Source organism: Salvelinus namaycush, chromosome 2 (assembly GCF_016432855.1).
Source record: "Salvelinus namaycush isolate Seneca chromosome 2, SaNama_1.0, whole genome shotgun sequence".
NCBI lineage: Eukaryota > Metazoa > Chordata > Actinopteri > Salmoniformes > Salmonidae > Salvelinus > Salvelinus namaycush.
The window spans coordinates 79,252,947-79,271,570 of record NC_052308.1 but is presented as its reverse complement, the minus strand read 5'-3'; the positions used below and the strand labels follow the sequence as shown (position 1 = coordinate 79,271,570).

The 18,624-nt window shown below is 45.1% G+C and overlaps 1 protein-coding gene across 1 annotated transcript; it reads left to right on the top strand.

Annotated features, from left to right (window-relative positions):
• The first annotated feature begins 6,671 nt into the window (after positions 1-6,671).
• Positions 6,672-18,081, top strand: LOC120019520 (retinol dehydrogenase 8-like). The gene is made up of 6 exons (XM_038962819.1): positions 6,672-6,777; positions 13,260-13,421; positions 15,726-15,905; positions 16,464-16,557; positions 17,181-17,364; positions 17,851-18,081. The coding sequence occupies exons 1-6, from the start codon at positions 6,672-6,674 to the stop codon at positions 18,079-18,081; spliced, it is 957 nt and encodes a 318-aa protein (XP_038818747.1).
• Positions 18,082-18,624: the final 543 nt, after the last annotated feature.

The following is an 18,624-nucleotide window of genomic DNA, read 5'->3' as shown; positions in this document are numbered from 1 at the left end:
CAGTGTGGATCATAGTGTAGGCAGCATACTGTTCTGTAAACTCAGGGTGTTTCATAGTGTAGGCAGCATACTGTTCTGTAACCTCAGTGTGGATCATAGTGTAGGCAGCATACTGTTCTGTAAACTCAGGGTGTTTCATAGTGCAGGCAGCATACTGTTCTGTAAACTCAGGGTGTTTCATAGTGTAGGCAGCATACTGTTCTGTAAACTCAGGGTGTTTCATAGTGTAGGCAGCATACTGTTCTGTACACTCAGGGTGTTTCATAGTGTAGGCAGCATACTGTTCTGTAAACTCAGGGTGTTTCATAGTGCAGGCAGCATACTGTTCTGAAAACTCAGGGTGTTTCATAGTGCAGGCAGCATACTGTTCTGTAAACTCAGGGTGTCTCATAGTGTAGGCAGCATACTGTTCTGTACACTCAGGGTGTTTCATAGTGTAGGCAGCATACTGTTCTGTACACTCAGGGTGTTTCATAGTGTAGGCAGCATACTGTTCTGTAAACTCAGGGTGTTTCATAGTGTAGGCAGCATACTGTTCTGTAAACTCAGGGTGTTTCATAGTGTAGGCAGCATACTGTTCTGTAAACTCAGGGTGTTTCATATTGTAGGCAGCATACTGTTCTGTAAACTCAGGGTGTTTCATAGTGTAGGCAGCATACTGTTCTGTAAACTCAGGGTGTTTCATAGTGTAGGCAGCATACTGTTCTGTAAACTCAGGGTGTTTCATGGTGTAGGCAGCATACTGTTCTGTAAACTCAGGGTGTTTCATATTGTAGGCAGCATACTGTTCTGTAAACTCAGGGTGTTTCATATTGTAGGCAGCATACTGTTCTGTACACTCAGGGTGTTTCATAGTGTAGGCAGCATACTGTTCTGTAAACTCAGGGTGTTTCATAGTGCAGGCAGCATACTGTTCTGTAAACTCAGGGTGTTTCATAGTGTAGGCAGCATACTGTTCTGTAAACTCAGGGTGTTTCATAGTGTAGGCAGCATACTGTTCTGTAAACTCAGGGTGGTTCATAGTGTAGGCAGCATACTGTTCTGTACACTCAGGGTGTTTCATAGTGTAGGCAGCATACTGTTCTGTAAACTCAGGGTGTTTCATAGTGTAGGCAGCATACTGTTCTGTAAACTCAGGGTGTTTCATAGTGTAGGCAGCATACTGTTCTGTACACTCAGGGTGTTTCATAGTGTAGGCAGCATACTGTTCTGTAAACTCAGGGTGTTTCATAGTGTAGGCAGCATACTGTTCTGTAAACTCAGGGTGTTTCATAGTGTAGGCAGCATACTGTTCTGTACACTCAGGGGGTTTCATAGTGTAGGCAGCATACTGTTCTGTAAACTCAGGGTGTTTCATAGTGTAGGCAGCATACTGTTCTGTAAACTCAGGGTGTTTCATAGTGCAGGCAGCATACTGTTCTGTAAACTCAGGGTGGTTCATAGTGCAGGCAGCATACTGTTCTGTAAACTCAGGGTGTTTCATATTGTAGGCAGCATACTGTTCTGTACACTCAGTGTGGATCATATTGTAGGCAGCATACTGTTCTGTACACTCAGGGTGTTTCATAGTGTAGGCAGCATACTGTTCTGTAAACTCAGGGTGTTTCATAGTGTAGGCAGCATACGGTTCTGTAAACTCAGGGTGTTTCATAGTGTAGGCAGCATACTGTTCTGTAAACTCAGGGTGTTTCATAGTGTAGGCAGCATACTGTTCTGTAAACTCAGGGTGTTTCATAGTGTAGGCAGCATACTGTTCTGTAAATTCAGGGTGTTTCATAGTGCAGTTAGCATACTGTTCTGTAAACTCAGGGTGTTTCATAGTGCAGGCAGCATACTGTTCTGTAAACTCAGGGTGTCTCATAGTGTAGGCAGCATACTGTTCTGTAAACTCAGGGTGTTTCATAGTGTAGGCAGCATACTGTTCTGTAAACTCAGGGTGTTTCATAGTGTAGGCATCATACTGTTCTGTAAACTCAGGGTGTTTCATAGTGTAGGCAGCATACTGTTCTGTACACTCAGGGTGTTTCATAGTGTAGGCAGCATACTGTTCTGTAAACTCAGGGTGTTTCATAGTGTAGGCAGCATACTGTTCTGTAAACTCAGGGTGTTTCATATTGTAGGCAGCATACTGTTCTGTAAACTCAGTGTGGATCATAGTGTAGGCAGCATACTGTTCTGTAAACTCAGGGTGTTTCATAGTGTAGGCAGCATACTGTTCTGTAAACTCAGGGTGTTTCATAGTGCAGGCAGCATACTGTTCTGTAAACTCAGGGTGTTTCATAGTGTAGGCAGCATACTGTTCTGTAAACTCAGGGTGTTTCATAGTGCAGGCAGCATACTGTTCTGTACACTCAGGGTGTTTCATAGTGCAGGCAGCATACTGTTCTGTAAACTCAGGGTGTTTCATAGTGTAGGCAGCATACTGTTCTGTAAACTCAGGGTGTTTCATAGTGTAGGCAGCATACTGTTCTGTACACTCAGGGTGTTTCATAGTGTAGGCAGCATACTGTTCTGTAAACTCAGGGTGTTTCATGGTGTAGGCAGCATACTGTTCTATAAACTCAGGGTGTTTCATATTGTAGGCAGCATACTGTTCTGTAAACTCAGGGTGTTTCATAGTGCAGGCAGCATACTGTTCTGTAAACTCAGGGTGGTTCATAGTGCAGGCAGCATACTGTTCTGTAAACTCAGGGTGTTTCATATTGTAGGCAGCATACTGTTCTGTACACTCAGTGTGGATCATATTGTAGGCAGCATACTGTTCTGTACACTCAGGGTGTTTCATAGTGTAGGCAGCATACTGTTCTGTAAACTCAGGGTGTTTCATAGTGTAGGCAGCATACGGTTCTGTAAACTCAGGGTGTTTCATAGTGTAGGCAGCATACTGTTCTGTAAACTCAGGGTGTTTCATAGTGTAGGCAGCATACTGTTCTGTAAACTCAGGGTGTTTCATGGTGTAGGCAGCATACTGTTCTGTAAACTCAGGGTGTTTCATATTGTAGGCAGCATACTGTTTTGTAAACTCAGGGTGTTTCATATTGTAGGCAGCATACTGTTCTGTAAACTCAGGGTGTTTCATAGTGTAGGCAGCATACTGTTCTGTACACTCAGGGTGGTTCATAGTGTAGGCAGCATACTGTTCTGTAAACTCAGGGTGTTTCATAGTGCAGGCAGCATACTGTTCTGTAAACTCAGGGTGTTTCATAGTGTAGGCAGCATACTGTTCTGTAAACTCAGGGTGTTTCATAGTGTAGGCAGCATACTGTTCTGTAACCTCAGTGTGGATCATAGTGCAGGCAGCATACTGTTCTGTAAACTCAGGGTGTTTCATAGTGTAGGCAGCATACTGTTCTGTGCACTCAGGGTGTTTCATAGTGTAGGCAGCATACTGTTCTGTACACTCAGGGTGTTTCATAGTGCAGGCAGCATACTGTTCTGTAAACTCAGGGTGTTTCATAGTGTAGGCAGCATACTGTTCTGTAAACTCAGGGTGTTTCATAGTGTAGGCAGCATACTGTTCTGTAACCTCAGTGTGGATCATAGTGTAGGCAGCATACTGTTCTGTAAACTCAGTGTGGATCATATTGTAGGCAGCATACTGTTCTGTACACTCAGGGTGTTTCATGGTGTAGGCAGCATACTGTTCTGTAAACTCAGGGTGTTTCATAGTGCAGGCAGCATACTGTTCTGTAAACTCAGGGTGTTTCATAGTGTAGGCAGCATACTGTTCTGTAAACTCAGGGTGTTTCATAGTGCAGGCAGCATACTGTTCTGTAAACTCAGGGTGTCTCATAGTGTAGGCAGCATACTGTTCTGTACACTCAGGGTGTTTCATAGTGTAGGCAGCATACTGTTCTGTACACTCAGGGTGTTTCATAGTGCAGGCAGCATACTGTTCTGTAAACTCAGGGTGTTTCATAGTGCAGGCAGCATACTGTTCTGTAAACTCAGGGTGTCTCATAGTGTAGGCAGCATACTGTTCTGTAAACTCAGGGTGTTTCATAGTGCAGGCAGCATACTGTTCTGTAAACTCAGTGTGGATCATAGTGTAGGCAGCATACTGTTCTGTAAACTCAGGGTGTTTCATATTGTAGGCAGCATACTGTTCTGTACACTCAGGGTGTTTCATAGTGTAGGCAGCATACTGTTCTGTAAACTCAGGGTGTTTCATAGTGTAGGCAGCATACTGTTCTGTACACTCAGGGTGTTTCATAGTGCAGGCAGCATACTGTTCTGTACACTCAGGGTGTTTCATAGTGTAGGCAGCATACTGTTCTGTAAACTCAGGGTGTTTCATAGTGTAGGCAGCATACTGTTCTGTAAACTCAGGGTGTTTCATAGTGCAGGCAGCATACTGTTCTGTACACTCAGGGTGTTTCATAGTGCAGGCAGCATACTGTTCTGTAAACTCAGGGTGTTTCATAGTGCAGGCAGCATACTGTTCTGTAAACTCAGGGTGTTTCTCAATACGCATATTTCCGTACTCCACACTCTCATGCTACAGTATGTGTGTATTCTCTGATCACATTCTCTTGAGTACGTTCTTGTGAGGACGAGAGTGTGGGGAATGCATAAAGCAAAACATTTGAGAAGTACTCGCACACCCCCTACTGTATTACCTTATGCTTCACCTCCTCATTCACTGAAACCTCCAGCCAGAACAACGGCAACAAAGTAAACGTTTTACTTCATAATTATCAGCCTTGTGTGAATCGTAATAATCTAGCTAGCCAGCTAGTTAAACAGGCAAAAATTACCTAAAACGAATATTATGCTAGATATATTTCAATTCTTCGTGGGTAGCTAGCTAACAATTCTTCGTGGCTATCTGGCTAGCTAACAGTACTAGTAGCTAGCCAGTTAGCCAGTTAGCCAGTTACTCAATTGTTATACTTGAGTAAAAGTAAAGATACCTTAATAGAAAATGACTCAAGTAAAAGTGAGTCACCTAGTAAAATACTACTTGAGTGAAAGTTAAAAAAATATTGTTTTTAAATATACTTAAGTATCAAAAATAAAAGTATAAATCATTTCAAAATCCTTATATTAGGCAAACTAGAAGGCACATTTCAAATCAAATCTAATCAAATTGTATTTGTCATGTGCGCCGAATACAACAAGTGTAGACCTTACAGTGAAATGCTGAATACAACAAGTGTAGACCTTACAGTGAAATGCCGAATACAACAAGTGTAGACCTTACAGTGAAATGCTTACTTACAAACCCATAAACCAACCATTTATTTTAGATGTTTTGTTTTTATTGACGGATAACCAACAGCACACTCCAACACTCAGACATAATTTACAAACAAAGCGTTTGTGTTTAGTGAGTCCGCCAGATCAGAGGCAGCAGGGATGACCACAGATGTTCTCTTGATAAGTGAGTGAATTGGACCATTTTCCTGTCAAAATGTAAGCAGTACTTTTGGGTGTCAGGGATAATGTATGGAGTAAAAAGTATATTATTTTCTTTAGGAATGTAGTGGAGTAAAAGTCAAAGTTGCCAATAATATAAATAGTAAAGCAAAGTACAGATTAAAATAATGGCCGCCATTGATTTCATGAAATTGTTCATAATTTTGTATATGGTTGCGTCATATTTCGCGTCATACTTTCCGTTAAAGCTTGCATCATGCATGCTTCAAAATATGTACAAACGGAGAATGCATTCGAGAAGTGCCCTCCGTGCTCCGGTTTCGTATACTTTAATTTGGACTCATACGTCGACTCTTCTGTTCTCCAATGTGCGTGCTTGAAGCAGGGTGGTATACATGATGAGAAACGCCCTTTCTTTATCCACCAGAGTAGCACCTGTTGTTAGTTTTCCCTTACCAATGAGACATAGCCTAGTCCAGATATGAGCAACTTTGATGAGGCTGGCCTCAAACTCATCATGAGGGCCCGCCATCACCCCCCAACCGTCCCCCAAGTTATTTTGTTGTAATTCTACACATTTTGCAATGGGGTGCAGAGAAAATGCTGTGCTTTTAAAGCAAGTTTGCTCAAATTCTAAACAGTTTTCCATAGGATGGAGAGAGATGTTTACAGTTGTTACTGTAATATCTGAGTGAAAATGACTAACAAAATCAACGGGGGAGCCCCCAGGCGGTCATTTGACCATGATTACTACAAGTTTAGATAGCTGGCTGCTAGACTCATTTACCAGTCTAAAACATGTTCGCTGACATGGGCTACTTGAGTGACTATCAGTGACTGAAATAACGAGAAAAACTGCTAATGTTCAACCAAATTTGAAATTGTACCTTGTGTATTCTACTATTCTAACTCGCAACCGTACACAACAGACGGGGGTCCCGGGGGGGGGGGGGGGGGGGGGGGGGGGGGGGGGGTCCCCGTCCCTGGCTTAGTCATTACTGTTCTACCGAGCTCAACAGATGAGGCAGGGAGGCCACACCAGGTGACCAACCGACAGTGTAGCCTACAGGTTAGATAATCTTCGCGCAGGTCTGTGCTGTCCATGTGACTCTGGAGCGCCGTGTGTGTGTGTCTTTGCGTGCGTGCGTGTTATCCGCTTACAGTGGCTCTCAACGCAAAGCCCCTGTCATCTTGCTTGCGCTGCTGCTTGCTCATTCCCGATGTGCCAACTGGAGAGAGAAGAGAAGTGACGTTGGTTGTTTGAACGTTAAGGGGAAAACGTTAGGAGAGCCATGGCGAACTCAGGACAAAAAGTGGTGCTAATCACGGGTTGCTCCTCCGGGATCGGGCTGAGGATGGCGGTGATGCTCGCTAAGGACGAGAAACAGCGCTTTCACGGTAAGAGAGTAACCTCCAGTGCCTTCAGGAAGTATTCACACACCCTTTGACTTGTTCCACATTTTGTGTTACAGCCTGCATTTAAAATGTATACAGTTTAGATGTTTGGTCACTGTCCTACACACAATATCCCATAGTGTCAAAGTGGAATTATGTATATATTTTTTAAATTGTTACAAATTAATACAAAAAAATGAAAAGCTGAAATGTCTTCGGTCAATACTATGTAGGGAATAGGGTACACTATGTAGGGAATAGGGTGCCATGTGACACTTACACAGCAGGTATCAGCACTTACACAGCAGGTTTCAACACAGCAGGTTTCAACACTTACACAGCAGGTTTCAATACTTACACAGCAGGTTTCAGCACTTACACAGCAGGTTTCAGCACTTACACAGCAGTTTTCAACACTTACACAGCGGGTATAAACACTTACACAGCAGGTTTCAACACTTACACAGCAGGTTTCAGCACTTACACAGCAGGTTTCAGCACTTACACAGCAGGTTTCAACACTTACACAACAGGTTTCAACACTTACACAGCAGGTATAAACACTTACACAGCAGGTTTCAACACTTACACAGCAGGTTTCAGCACTTACACAGCAGGTTTCAACACTTACACAGCAGGTATCAACACTTACACAGCAGGTTAACACTTACACAGCAGGTTTCAACACTTACACAGCAGGTTTCAACACTTACACAGCAGGTTTCAGCACTTACACAGCAGGTATCAACACTTACACAGCAGGTTTCAGCACTTACACAGCAGGTTAACACTTACACAGCAGATTACAACACTTACACAGCAGGTTTCAGCACTTACACAGCAGGTTTCAGCACTTACACAGCAGGTTTCAACACAGCAGGTATCAACACTTACACAGCAGGTATCAGCACTTACACAGCAGGTTTCAGCACTTACACAGCAGGTTAACACTTACACAGCAGGTATCAACACTTACACAGCAGGTTTCAACACTTACACAGCAGGTATCAACACTTACACAGCAGGTATCAACACTTACACAGCAGGTATCAACACTTACACAGCAGGTTATAACACTGGTACACAACATAGATCACTTACATAGCAGGTTATACCACTGGTACACAACATACATCACTTACATAGCAGGTTATAACACTGGTACACAACATAGATCACTTACATAGCAGGTTATAACACTGGTACACAACATACATCACTTACATAGCAGGTGAAACCACTGATACACATTGGAGAGAACACTTACACAGCAGGTTTCAACACATAGCATGGTTACATGATTGTCTGTCTGCAGTCTGGGCTATGTAAGGCTCTGTGTACGTAAGAGCATAGCAGGTTATAACACATAGCATGGTTACATGATTGTCTGTCTGCAGTCTGGGCTATGTAAGGCTCTGTGTACGTAAGAGCATAGCAGGTTATAACACATAGCATGGTTACATGATTGTCTGTCTGCAGTCTGGGCTATGTAAGGCTCTGTGTACGTAAGAGCATAGCAGGTTATAACACATAGCATGGTTACATGATTGTCTGTTTGCAGCCTGGGCTATGTAAGGCTCTGTGTACGTAAGAACATAGCAGGTTATAACACATAGCATGGTTACATGATTGTCTGTCTGCAGTCTGGGCTATGTAAGGCTCTGTGTACGTAAGAACATAGCAGGTTATAACACATAGCATGGTTACATGATTGTCTGTCTGCAGCCTGGGCTATGTAAGGCTCTGTGTACGTAAGAGTGTGTATGTAAGTTACACATCATGGTTGTTATGTATCATCCCTGCTTAACCTGAGACCAATTAGTAAGAGTAGTAGCATTACCACTGTTCTCAGTGTCATAATGCCTGGTGGACAATACCTAAACCTCCAGGAGGGGCCCTGGCTGGGCCGCTTACTGCCCCACTTAGAGGCCTCATCCTGGGCCGCGGGCGAGCCAGAGGGTGGGGTGGGATGGGTATTCTTGGTGCTAACGCTAAGCTAGCCCCATAATAAGATCAGCCCATGGTGCCAGGGCTAAATCAGACAGCAGACACGTGAGGTATAGGTAGTTCAGGGCCGTCTGGCTGCTATCTATAGAACAGTATAAGACAGTGTTTTTTAATCCTGGTTCTGAGGGGTGAACATGTGTTTGTTTTAATCCTGGTTCTGAGGGGTGAACATGTGTTTGTTTTAATCCTGGTTCTGAGGGGTGAACATGTGTTTGTTTTAATCCTGGTTCTGAGGGGTGAACATGTGTTTGTTTTAATCCTGGTTCTGAGGGGTGAACATGTGGTTGTTTTAATCCTGGTTCTGAGGGGTGAACATGTGGTTGTTTTAATCCTGGTTCTGAGGGGTGAACATGTGTTTGTTTTAATCCTGGTTCTGAGGGGGGAACATGTGTTTGTTTTAATCCTGGTTCTGAGGGGTGAACATGTGTTTGTTTTAATCCTGGTTCTGAGGGGTGAACATGTGTTTGTTTTAATCCTGGTTCTGAGGGGTGAACATGTGGTTGTTTTAATCCTGGTTCTGAGGGGTGAACATGTGTTTGTTTTAATCCTGGTTCTGAGGGGGGAACATGTGTTTGTTTTAATCCTGGTTCTGAGGGGTGAACATGTGTTTGTTTTAATCCTGGTTCTGAGGGGTGAACATGTGTTTGTTTTAATCCTGGTTCTGAGGGGTGAACATGTGTTTGTTTTAATCCTGGTTCTGAGGGGTGAACATGTGGTTGTTTTAATCCTGGTTCTGAGGGGTGAACATGTGTTTGTTTTAATCCTGGTTCTGAGGGGTGAACATGTGTTTGTTTTAATCCTGGTTCTGAGGGGTGAACATGTGTTTGTTTTAATCCTGGTTCTGAGGGGTGAACATGTGTTTGTTTTAATCCTGGTTCTGAGGGGTGAACATGTGTTTGTTTTAATCCTGGTTCTGAGGGGTGAACATGTGTTTGTTTTAATCCTTAACACTATTCAGTTGATTCCACTAATCAACACATCGTTAAACCTTTCACTAGTGGAATCAGCTGTGCGTTACTCAGAACCATGTGGTATAATGTAGGGACGTATAGGGTTAATTGTTATGTATAGAGTAGTATAGGACTGTATAGGATACTCAGAACCATGTGGTATAATGTAGGGATGTATAGGGTTAATTGTTATGTATAGAGTAGTATAGGATTGTATAGGATACTCAGAACCATGTGGTATATATTAACCTGTATAGGGTTAATTGTTATGTATATAGTAGTATAGGATTGTATAGGATACTCAGAAACATGTGGTAGATATTAACCTGTATAGGGTTAATTGTTATGTATATAGTAGTATAGGATAGTATAGGATACTCAGAACCATGTGTTATACACAGTTAGATGTAGACCAGCGATACGCAACCTGTGGTCCGTGGACTGGCCCCCGGCCCCTGGGATGATACTGAGCGGTCCATCAGATAGTTAGCTGACAGTGATTTAGTTATACGGGGCGGCAGGTACTGCCGGTTCGAATCCCGGGGTCTGACGGGACCCGGGAGTTGCTGGAATGAAATCCCAGATGCCGTAGCCTGTCGTTGTACCCTTGAGCAAGGCTCTTAACCCCCCCACAACTGCTCCACGGGCGCCCAGTGTGGCAGCCCCCTGCTCCAACCTCTCCAACCTGTATACAGGTGTTCTATCTGAATTTGATCACTCTGTTTTCGCAGAGAATTTTCCTGCACAGCAGAAAATTCTTAATTTGATATTTTTGAGGGGCTTCTAAAGTTTGTAATTTCCACTGTAAAATCTCTGAATGTATCAACTACTACAACAATGTCTATTAATCATAATCCACATAATAATTCAAATTTCCTGTTGCTGCAGGATTGTTTTCCTGCTGTGAGAAACTAGTCAAATTAAAATGCAACATCTTGTTGTGTCTTTCAGAGTGGTTGGGATGAATTGATTGGATGAATTGATGAATTGATTGGATGAATTGATTGGATGAATTGGATGAATTGATTGGATGAATTGGATGAATTGATTGGATGAATTGGAAGTCACATTTCGGTTTGACCTTGTATACAGATGATGAATAAAAGGATCTCAATCTTTTGATGGAGCTAAACGGTCCTTGGACATCAACTCATCCTCCTTCCCTCTCTAACCTGAAGGCTACCTGCCTATTGTTGTGTGTGTGTGTGTGTGTGTGTGTGTGTGTGTGTGTGTGTGTGTGTGTGTGTGTGTGTGTGTGTGTGTGTGTGTGTGTGTGTGTGTGTGTGTGTGTGTGTGTGTGTGTGTGTGTGTGTGTGTGTGTGTGTTTGTGTGTGTGTGTGTGTGTGTGTTTTTACCCTGAATGAACTGTCATATGAACATCATAATGTGCTACAAGAAGAGACCGACCTGGAAAAGGTCTCCATAAAGAAGGAGAGGAGAGAGGGGAGAGGGGGAGGGAAAAGGTTTCCATAAAGAAGGAGAGGGGAGAGGGGGAGGGAAAAGGTTTCCATAAAGAAGGAGAGGAGGAGGGAAAAGGTCTCCATAAAGAAGGAGAGGGGGAGGGGAGAGGGGGAGGGAAAAGGTTTCCATAAAGAAGTAGAGGGGAGAGGAGGTGGGAAAAGGTTTCCATAAAGAAGGAGAGGAGGGAGGGGAGAGGGGGAGGAAAAAGGTTTCCATAAAGAAGGAGAGGGGAGAGGGGGAGGGAAAAGGTTTCCATAAAGAAGGAGAGGAGGAGGGGGAGAGGGGGAGGGGAGAGGGGGAGGAAAAAGGTCTCAATAAAGAAGGAGAGGGGGAGAGGGGGAGGGAAAGGGTCTCAATAAAGAAGGAGGGAGGGGAGAGGGGGAGGAAAAAGGTCTCAATAAAGAAGGAGAGGGGGAGAGGGGGAGGGAAAAGGTCTCCATAAAGAAGGAGAGGGGAGAGGGGGAGGGAAAACGTCTCAATAAAGAAGGAGAGGGGGAGAGGGGGAGGGAAAAGGTCTCAATAAAGAAGGAGAGGAGGGAGGGGAGAGGGGGAGGGAAAAGGTCTCAATAAAGAAGGAGAGGGGGAGAGGGGGAGGGAAAAGGTCTCAATAAAGAAGGAGGGAGGGGAGAGGGGGAGGGAAAAGGTCTCAATAAAGAAGGAGAGGGGAGAGGGGGAGGGAAAAGGTCTCAATAAAGAAGGAGAGGGGGAGAGGGGGAGAGGGGGAGGGAAAAGGTCTCAATAAAGAAGGAGGGGGAGAGGGGGAGGGAAAAGGTCTCAATAAAGAAGGAGAGGGGGAGAGGGGGAGGGAAAAGGTCTCAATAAAGAAGGACAGGGGGAGGGAAAAGGTCTCCATAAAGAAGGAGAGGGGGAGAGGGGGAGGGAAAATGTCTCCATAAAGAAGGAGAGGGGGAGGGAAAAGGTCTCCATAAAGAAGGAGAGGGGAAGGGAAAAGGTCTCCATAAAGAAGGAGAAGGGGGAGGGAAAATGTCTCCATAAAGAAGGAGAGGGGGAGAGGGGGAGGGAGAAGGTCTCCATAAAGAAGGAGAAGGGGAGAGGGGGAGGGAAAAGGTTTCCATAAAGAAGGAGAGGGGAGAGGGGGAGGGAAAAGGTCCCTATAAAGAAGGAGAAGGGGAGAGGGGGAGGGAAAAGGTCTCCATAAAGAAGGAGAGGGGGACAGGGGGAGGGAAAATGTCTCCATAAAGAAGGAGAGGGGGACAGGGGGAGGGAAAAGGTCTCCATAAAGAAGGAGAAAGGGGAGGGAGAAGGAAGGATTGGGAGAGGGAGAAGGAAGGAGAGGGGGAGGGAGAAGGAAGGAGGGGAGAGAGGTGAGAAATAGCTACGAAAATCAACAATAGCCAGCTAGAAAGTAAATTCAGTCCTTTGGGAATATTATTATTATTATTATTATTATTTTTATTTTTATAATATCTTATAGAATGTGGTTTCCCCCCCGCCCTTTCCTCTCCTCCTCTCCTCACCTCTCAACATACACATTCCACACACACACACACACACACACACACACACACACACACACACACACACACACACACACACACACACACACACACACACACACACACACACTTACACACAACACACAATAGAAAACCCCACCCACCCACACTCACACAAATAATATAAACATTCCATACTCAAACATGCACTTACATGCAGGGTTTGTAACTTCTGTTTAACACCAATGTATTACACACACTTACGTGCTCAAACACACACACACACACACACACAGTGTAATTTCTGTTTACTCATTATCAGGTTTAATCCAGTGAACTCTGTTTGACCCTATTCTCTCTCTCTCTCTCTCTCTCTCTCTCTCTCTCTCTCTCTCTCTCCATGTCTCCCTCCCTCCCTTTCATCTCTCTCTCTCTGTACATCTCTCTCTCTCTCTGTACATCGCCTCCCTCTCTTTCTCTTTGTTTACAAACCTCCCTTTCTCTCTCCGCCACTCCCTCTCTCTCTTCCCCTTCTCTCTCTCTCTCTCTCCCTCCAAATCTCTCTCTCTCCCACTCCCCTCTCGCCCCTCTCCTCTCTCTCTCTCTACAGTCATTGCCACCATGCGAGACCTGAAGCGTAAAGACAAGCTGGTGGAGGCAGCAGGTGATGCGTACGGGAAGAGCCTCTCTCTAGCTGTGTTGGACGTGTGTACGGACGAGTCAGTCAAACAGTGTATCAACGGAATCAAGGACAGACATGTAGACGTACTCAGTAAGGAACAACCTTTGTGATCTATGGACTTCTCTGAGGGACTGTGTCCCAAATGGCAACCTATTCTCTATGTACTCAGGAAGGAACACCTTTGTTTTTATGACGCAAGGCAACACTTCTGTCAAAACAAAACAGACCATAACTAAGGAACACATTTAGGATTTGAAAATCAAAAAAAATCTATAAACCAGAGCCCATTATCTTAAAAAAATAAAAATAAGTATCTTTATTTAACTAGGCAAGTCAGTTTAAGAACAAATTCTTATTTACAATGACGGCCTACACCTGCCAAACCCGGACGACGCTGGGCAAATTGTGCGCCGCCCTATGGGACTTCCAATCACGGGCCGGTTGTGATACAGCCTGGAATCAAACCAGGGTCTGTAGTGACACCTCTAGCACTGAGATGCAGTGCCTTAGACCGCTGCGATACAGCCTGGAATAGAACCAGGGTAGACTATGTGTTGTTGTACGTTCTCAACTATACATATCTTACACACATCTATCTTAACCTCCCTCAACCCTGACCTTAACCATTAGGGATAAACCATGCAAAACTGACCTCAGTTCAAATCATAGTTCATTGAGAGACTGGAGAGGCCACAGTAAAACTGACCTCAGTTCAGGGGCCATATGTATCATGTGTCTCAGGCTAGGAGTGCTGATCTAGGATCAGGTCCCCCTCCTGTCAATGTCGTCTTATTCATTGTGTTCTAGAAGGCAACATTTATCCTAGATCATCGCTCCTTAGATGCTTGATGTATACCAGGGGTACTCAACTACTCAGTGGTGTAAAGTACTTAAGTAAAAATACTTTAAAGTACTACTTAAGTCGTTTTTTGGGGTATCTCTACTTTGCTTTACTATTCATATTTTTGACAACTTTTACTTCACTACATTCCTAAAGAAAATAATGTACTTTTTACTCCATACATTTTCCCTGACACCCAAAAGTACTCATTACATTTTGAATGCTTAACAGGACAGGAAAATGGTCTAATTCACACACTTATCAAGAGAACATGCCTGGTCATCCATACTGCCTCTGATCTGGCTGACTCACTAAACACACGTTTCGTTTGTAAGTTATGTTTGAGTGGTGGAGTGTGCCCCTGGCTACCCGTAAAGAAAATAGAAAATGGTGCCATCTGGTTTGCTTAATATAAGGAATTTGAAATGATTTATACTTTTACGTTTGATACTGAAGTATATTTTAGCAATTACATTTACTTTTGATACTTAAGTATATTTAAAACCAAATACTTTTAGACTTTTACTCAAGTAGTGTTTTACTAGGTGACTTTCACTTTCTATTAAGGTATCTTTTACTCAAGTATGACAATTGGGTACTTTATCCACCACTGCAACTACTATTTGAGAAGGTCCGGTCACACACATTTCCTAGGTGGCAAAAGTCCTAGGTGGCAAAGGTCCTAGGTGGCAAAGGTCCTAGGTGGCAAAGGGATATTGTCATTCATCAGCCTTGTGCGTTCTACTATTACAACTCTCAACAGCAGTAAGTTGAAAGCCCGATAGACTGGGCTAAAGCCTTAGGTTATACTGCCTCTGTGTGGTGACTACTGGAACACAACTGAAGAGACTAGAGTGCTCTGATCACCTACGCGAACAGGGGTGTCACTCTTTCCTTCTTGTTTCCCTATTCCTTCCTCTCTCTTCTCCCCCTCGCCCCGCTTTCTCCCTCCCCCTCTCTACCTCTTTTCTCTCTCTCCTCCCCACCTCCTTCTCCCTCTCACCTCTCTCTCCCGATCCTTCTCCTTTCCACTCGTTCCCACGTATCTCGCCCCCTCTTTCTCCCTCTCATCTCTCTCTCCCCCTCCTTCTCCCATCCTCCTCCCTCCCACCTCTCCTCTCTCTCCCTCCTCCTCCCACCTCTCCTCTCCCTCCTCTCCTCTCCCTCCTCCTCCCACCTCTCCTCTCCCTCCTCCTCCTTCCGCCTCTCCTCTCCCTCCTCCTCCTTCCGCCTCTCCTCTCCCTCCTCCTCCCACCTCTCCTCTCCCTCCTCCTCCTTCCGCCTCTCCTCTCCCTCCTCCTCCCACCTCTCCTCTCCCTCCTCCTCCTTCCGCCTCACCTCTCCTCTCCCTCCCACCTCTCCTCTCCCTCCTCCTCCTTCCGCCTCACCTCTCCTCTCCCTCCTCCTCCCTCTCACCTCTCTCTCCCCCACCTCTCCTCTCCCTCCCACCTCTCCTCTCCTCTCCCTCCTCCTCCCACCTCTCCTCTCCCTCCTCCTCCCTCTCACCTCTCTCTCCCCCACCTCTCCTCTCCCTCCTCCTCCTCTCTCTCTAGTTAATAATGCAGGTATAGGTCTGGTGGGACCGGTGGAAAGCATCAGTATAGCTGAGATGAAGAGTGTGTTTGAGACCAACTTCTTCGGTGTGATCCGGATGATCAAGGAGGTGATGCCAGATATGAAGAAGAGGAAGGGAGGACACATCATAGTGGTCAGCAGTGTCATGGGACTACAGGGTACGGAACTATGCTTTATTGATTGATTGATTGAATGATTGGCTGATATGAAAAAGAGGAGGGGACACACATCATAGTGGTCCAAGTGATATGTGGCAAATGTGATATGTTCACTTTTTCATAAAAGCACGAAACTCGGTACACTTGTACAGTTTGAGGCTCTGAACATTTTCAGACGTGGAGGCATTGCAAAAACGCCTCCTGGCGGCCGTGGCGGCCATTTTTATATTCTGCCATAGCCGGAAAGTGTGTTTTCCTGTCCTATCTGCTGAACCAAACATGATAACACGGAAAAGGTGATGTCTACATCTATGTTTTGATGGTGAAGGATGACAATGGTTCCGTGTACAACATCATAAACAGTTTCTGAATATGATATAATGGTGGACTTTTATGTAATGTGAAGAAATTCAATATAAATCATAGAATATTATGTCTGTTGTTCATTTGAAAATTGGATAAAACCCATTTCTTTATGTTTTTACATAATGCTTGTCAACAGATGTGGTAGTAGTGGGGATCCTAATGAAATACTGAAATACTACTCTCTGATCTCAGGTGTCGTGTTTAATGACGTGTATGCTGCCTCTAAGTTTGCAATGGAAGGGTTTTGTGAGTGTCTGGCTGTACAGCTGCTCAAGTTTAACGTCACGTGAGTCTCTCTAACACAGCTAGCTATGTTTTCCAAAATTAATGTCTTTATTTTTTTATTTAATATGTATATTTTGTCGGGACGGACCAATTAAAACATACGATTAAAAACATGATCTCTCTTCTGTCCTTCTCCCCCTCTTTCTTTTCTCTCTCCTTCTCCCCCTCTTTCTTTTCTCTCTTCTTCTCCCCCTCTTTCTTTTCTCTCTTCATCTCCCCCTCTTTCTTTTCTCTCTCCTTCTCCCCCTCTTTCTTTTCTCTCCTTCTCCCCCTCTTTCTTTTCTCTCTCCTTCTCCCCCTCTTTCTTTTCTCTCTTCTTCTCCCCCTCTTTCTTTTCTCTCTCCTTCTCCCCATCTTTCTTTTCTCTCTCCTTCTCCCCCTCTTTCTTTTCTCTCTCCTTCTCCCCCTCTTTCTTTTCTCTCTCCTTCTCCCCCTCTTTCTTTTCTCTCTCCTTCTCCCCCTCTTTCTTTTCTCTCTCCTTCTCCCCCTCTTTCTTTTCTCTCTCCTTCTCCCCCTCTTTCTTTTCTCTCTCCTTCTCCCCCTCTTTCTTTTCTCTCTCCGTCCCTCTTTCCCTCCTCTCCCCTCTCCCTTCCTCCTCTCCCTCCCTCCTCTTCCTCCCCCTAGTATGTCTATGATAGAGCCAGGCCCGGTCCATACAGAGTTTGAATCTAAGATGATTCAGGACGTCCGTCAGAAAGAGTTCCCTGGGGCCGATGCCGATACCGTCAACTACTTTAAAAACGTCTACCTGCCCTCCTCCGTCGACATCTTTGAGACGCTAGGACAGACCCCCGATGACATTGCCAGGGTTAGTCCACCTGTCTGAGTGTGTGTGTGTGGCCTACTCTCTCTCTACTCTCTCTCTACTCTCTCTCCCTCTGTCTCTCTCTCTACTCCCCCCCTCTCTTTTCTCTCTCTCTCTCCCTCTGTCTCTCTCTCTACTCCCCCCTCTCTTTTCTCTCTCTCTCTCCCTCTGTCTTTCTCTCCCTTTCCTCCCCCAGCAGTGCACTAACTAGTCTCTCTCTCCTTCTCTTCCTCCCCCAGCAGTGCACTAACTAGTCTCTCTCTCCTTCTCTTCCTCCCCCAGCAGTGCACTAACTAGTCTCTCTCTCCTTCTCTTCCTCCCCCAGCAGTGCACTAACTAGTCTCTCTCTCCTTCTCTTCCCCCCCCAGCAGTGCACTAACTAGTCTCTCTCTCCTTCTCTTCCTCCCCCAGCAGTGCACTAACTAGTCTCTCTCTCCTTCTCTTCCTCCCCCAGCAGTGCACTAACTAGTCTCTCTCACTCCCCTGTAGTGTACTAAGAAGGTGATTGAGCAGGGCAGTTCTGCACGGTTCCGGAACCTTACCAACCCGCTGTACACGCCCATCGTGGCACTGAAGTATGCAGATGAGACGGGCGGCCTGTCAGTGCACGCCTTCTACCATATGTTGTTCAACCTGGGGCCCCTGATGCACGTTAGCATGAAGGCTATGCAGTACCTGACCTGTGGATGTCTACGCTCCAGGACCATCTCCCCTAACTAGACATGGACACACACACACACACACACACACACACACACACACACACACACACACACACACACACACACACACACACACACACACACACACACACAGAGAGAGACACACGCACAGACACACGGGCATGCAGAGACACACACACACGGGTACGCAGAGACACACACACACAGAGAGACACACAAGCATGCAGAGACACACACACACACACAGAGAAACACACGAGCATGCAGATACGCAAACACACGGGCACGCAGAGACCAGTGCCAGGCACACAGAGACACACACAGAGACACACACACACACACACACACAGAGACACACACACACACACAGAGACACACACATAGGCATACGGAGGCACACAGGCACACAGTGACACACACACACACTAGTATGCAGCACCTCACCTGTGGATGTCTGCGCTCCAGAAACATCTCACCCAACACACACACTCACACGGAGAGTCAAGACACACACTTTAAAGACAAACTCAAAACACCCCCTGCAGTTTTAAAGTGTTCCTCCCTCTGTGAGCTGCCATAC

What these genes read in the sequence shown, in the direction of transcription:
- LOC120019520 (XM_038962819.1), top strand. Translation starts at nt 6,672, where the DNA reads ATGGCGAACTCAGGACAAAAAGTGGTGCTAATCACGGGTTGCTCCTCC. An exon ending in CAGACATGTAGACGTACTCA is followed by an intron (nt 13,422 to 15,725) that starts GTAAGGAACAAC and finishes CTCTCTCTCTAG; the next exon opens with TTAATAATGCAGGTATAGGT. An exon ending in CCCCCGATGACATTGCCAGG is followed by an intron (nt 17,365 to 17,850) that starts GTTAGTCCACCT and finishes ACTCCCCTGTAG; the next exon opens with TGTACTAAGAAGGTGATTGA.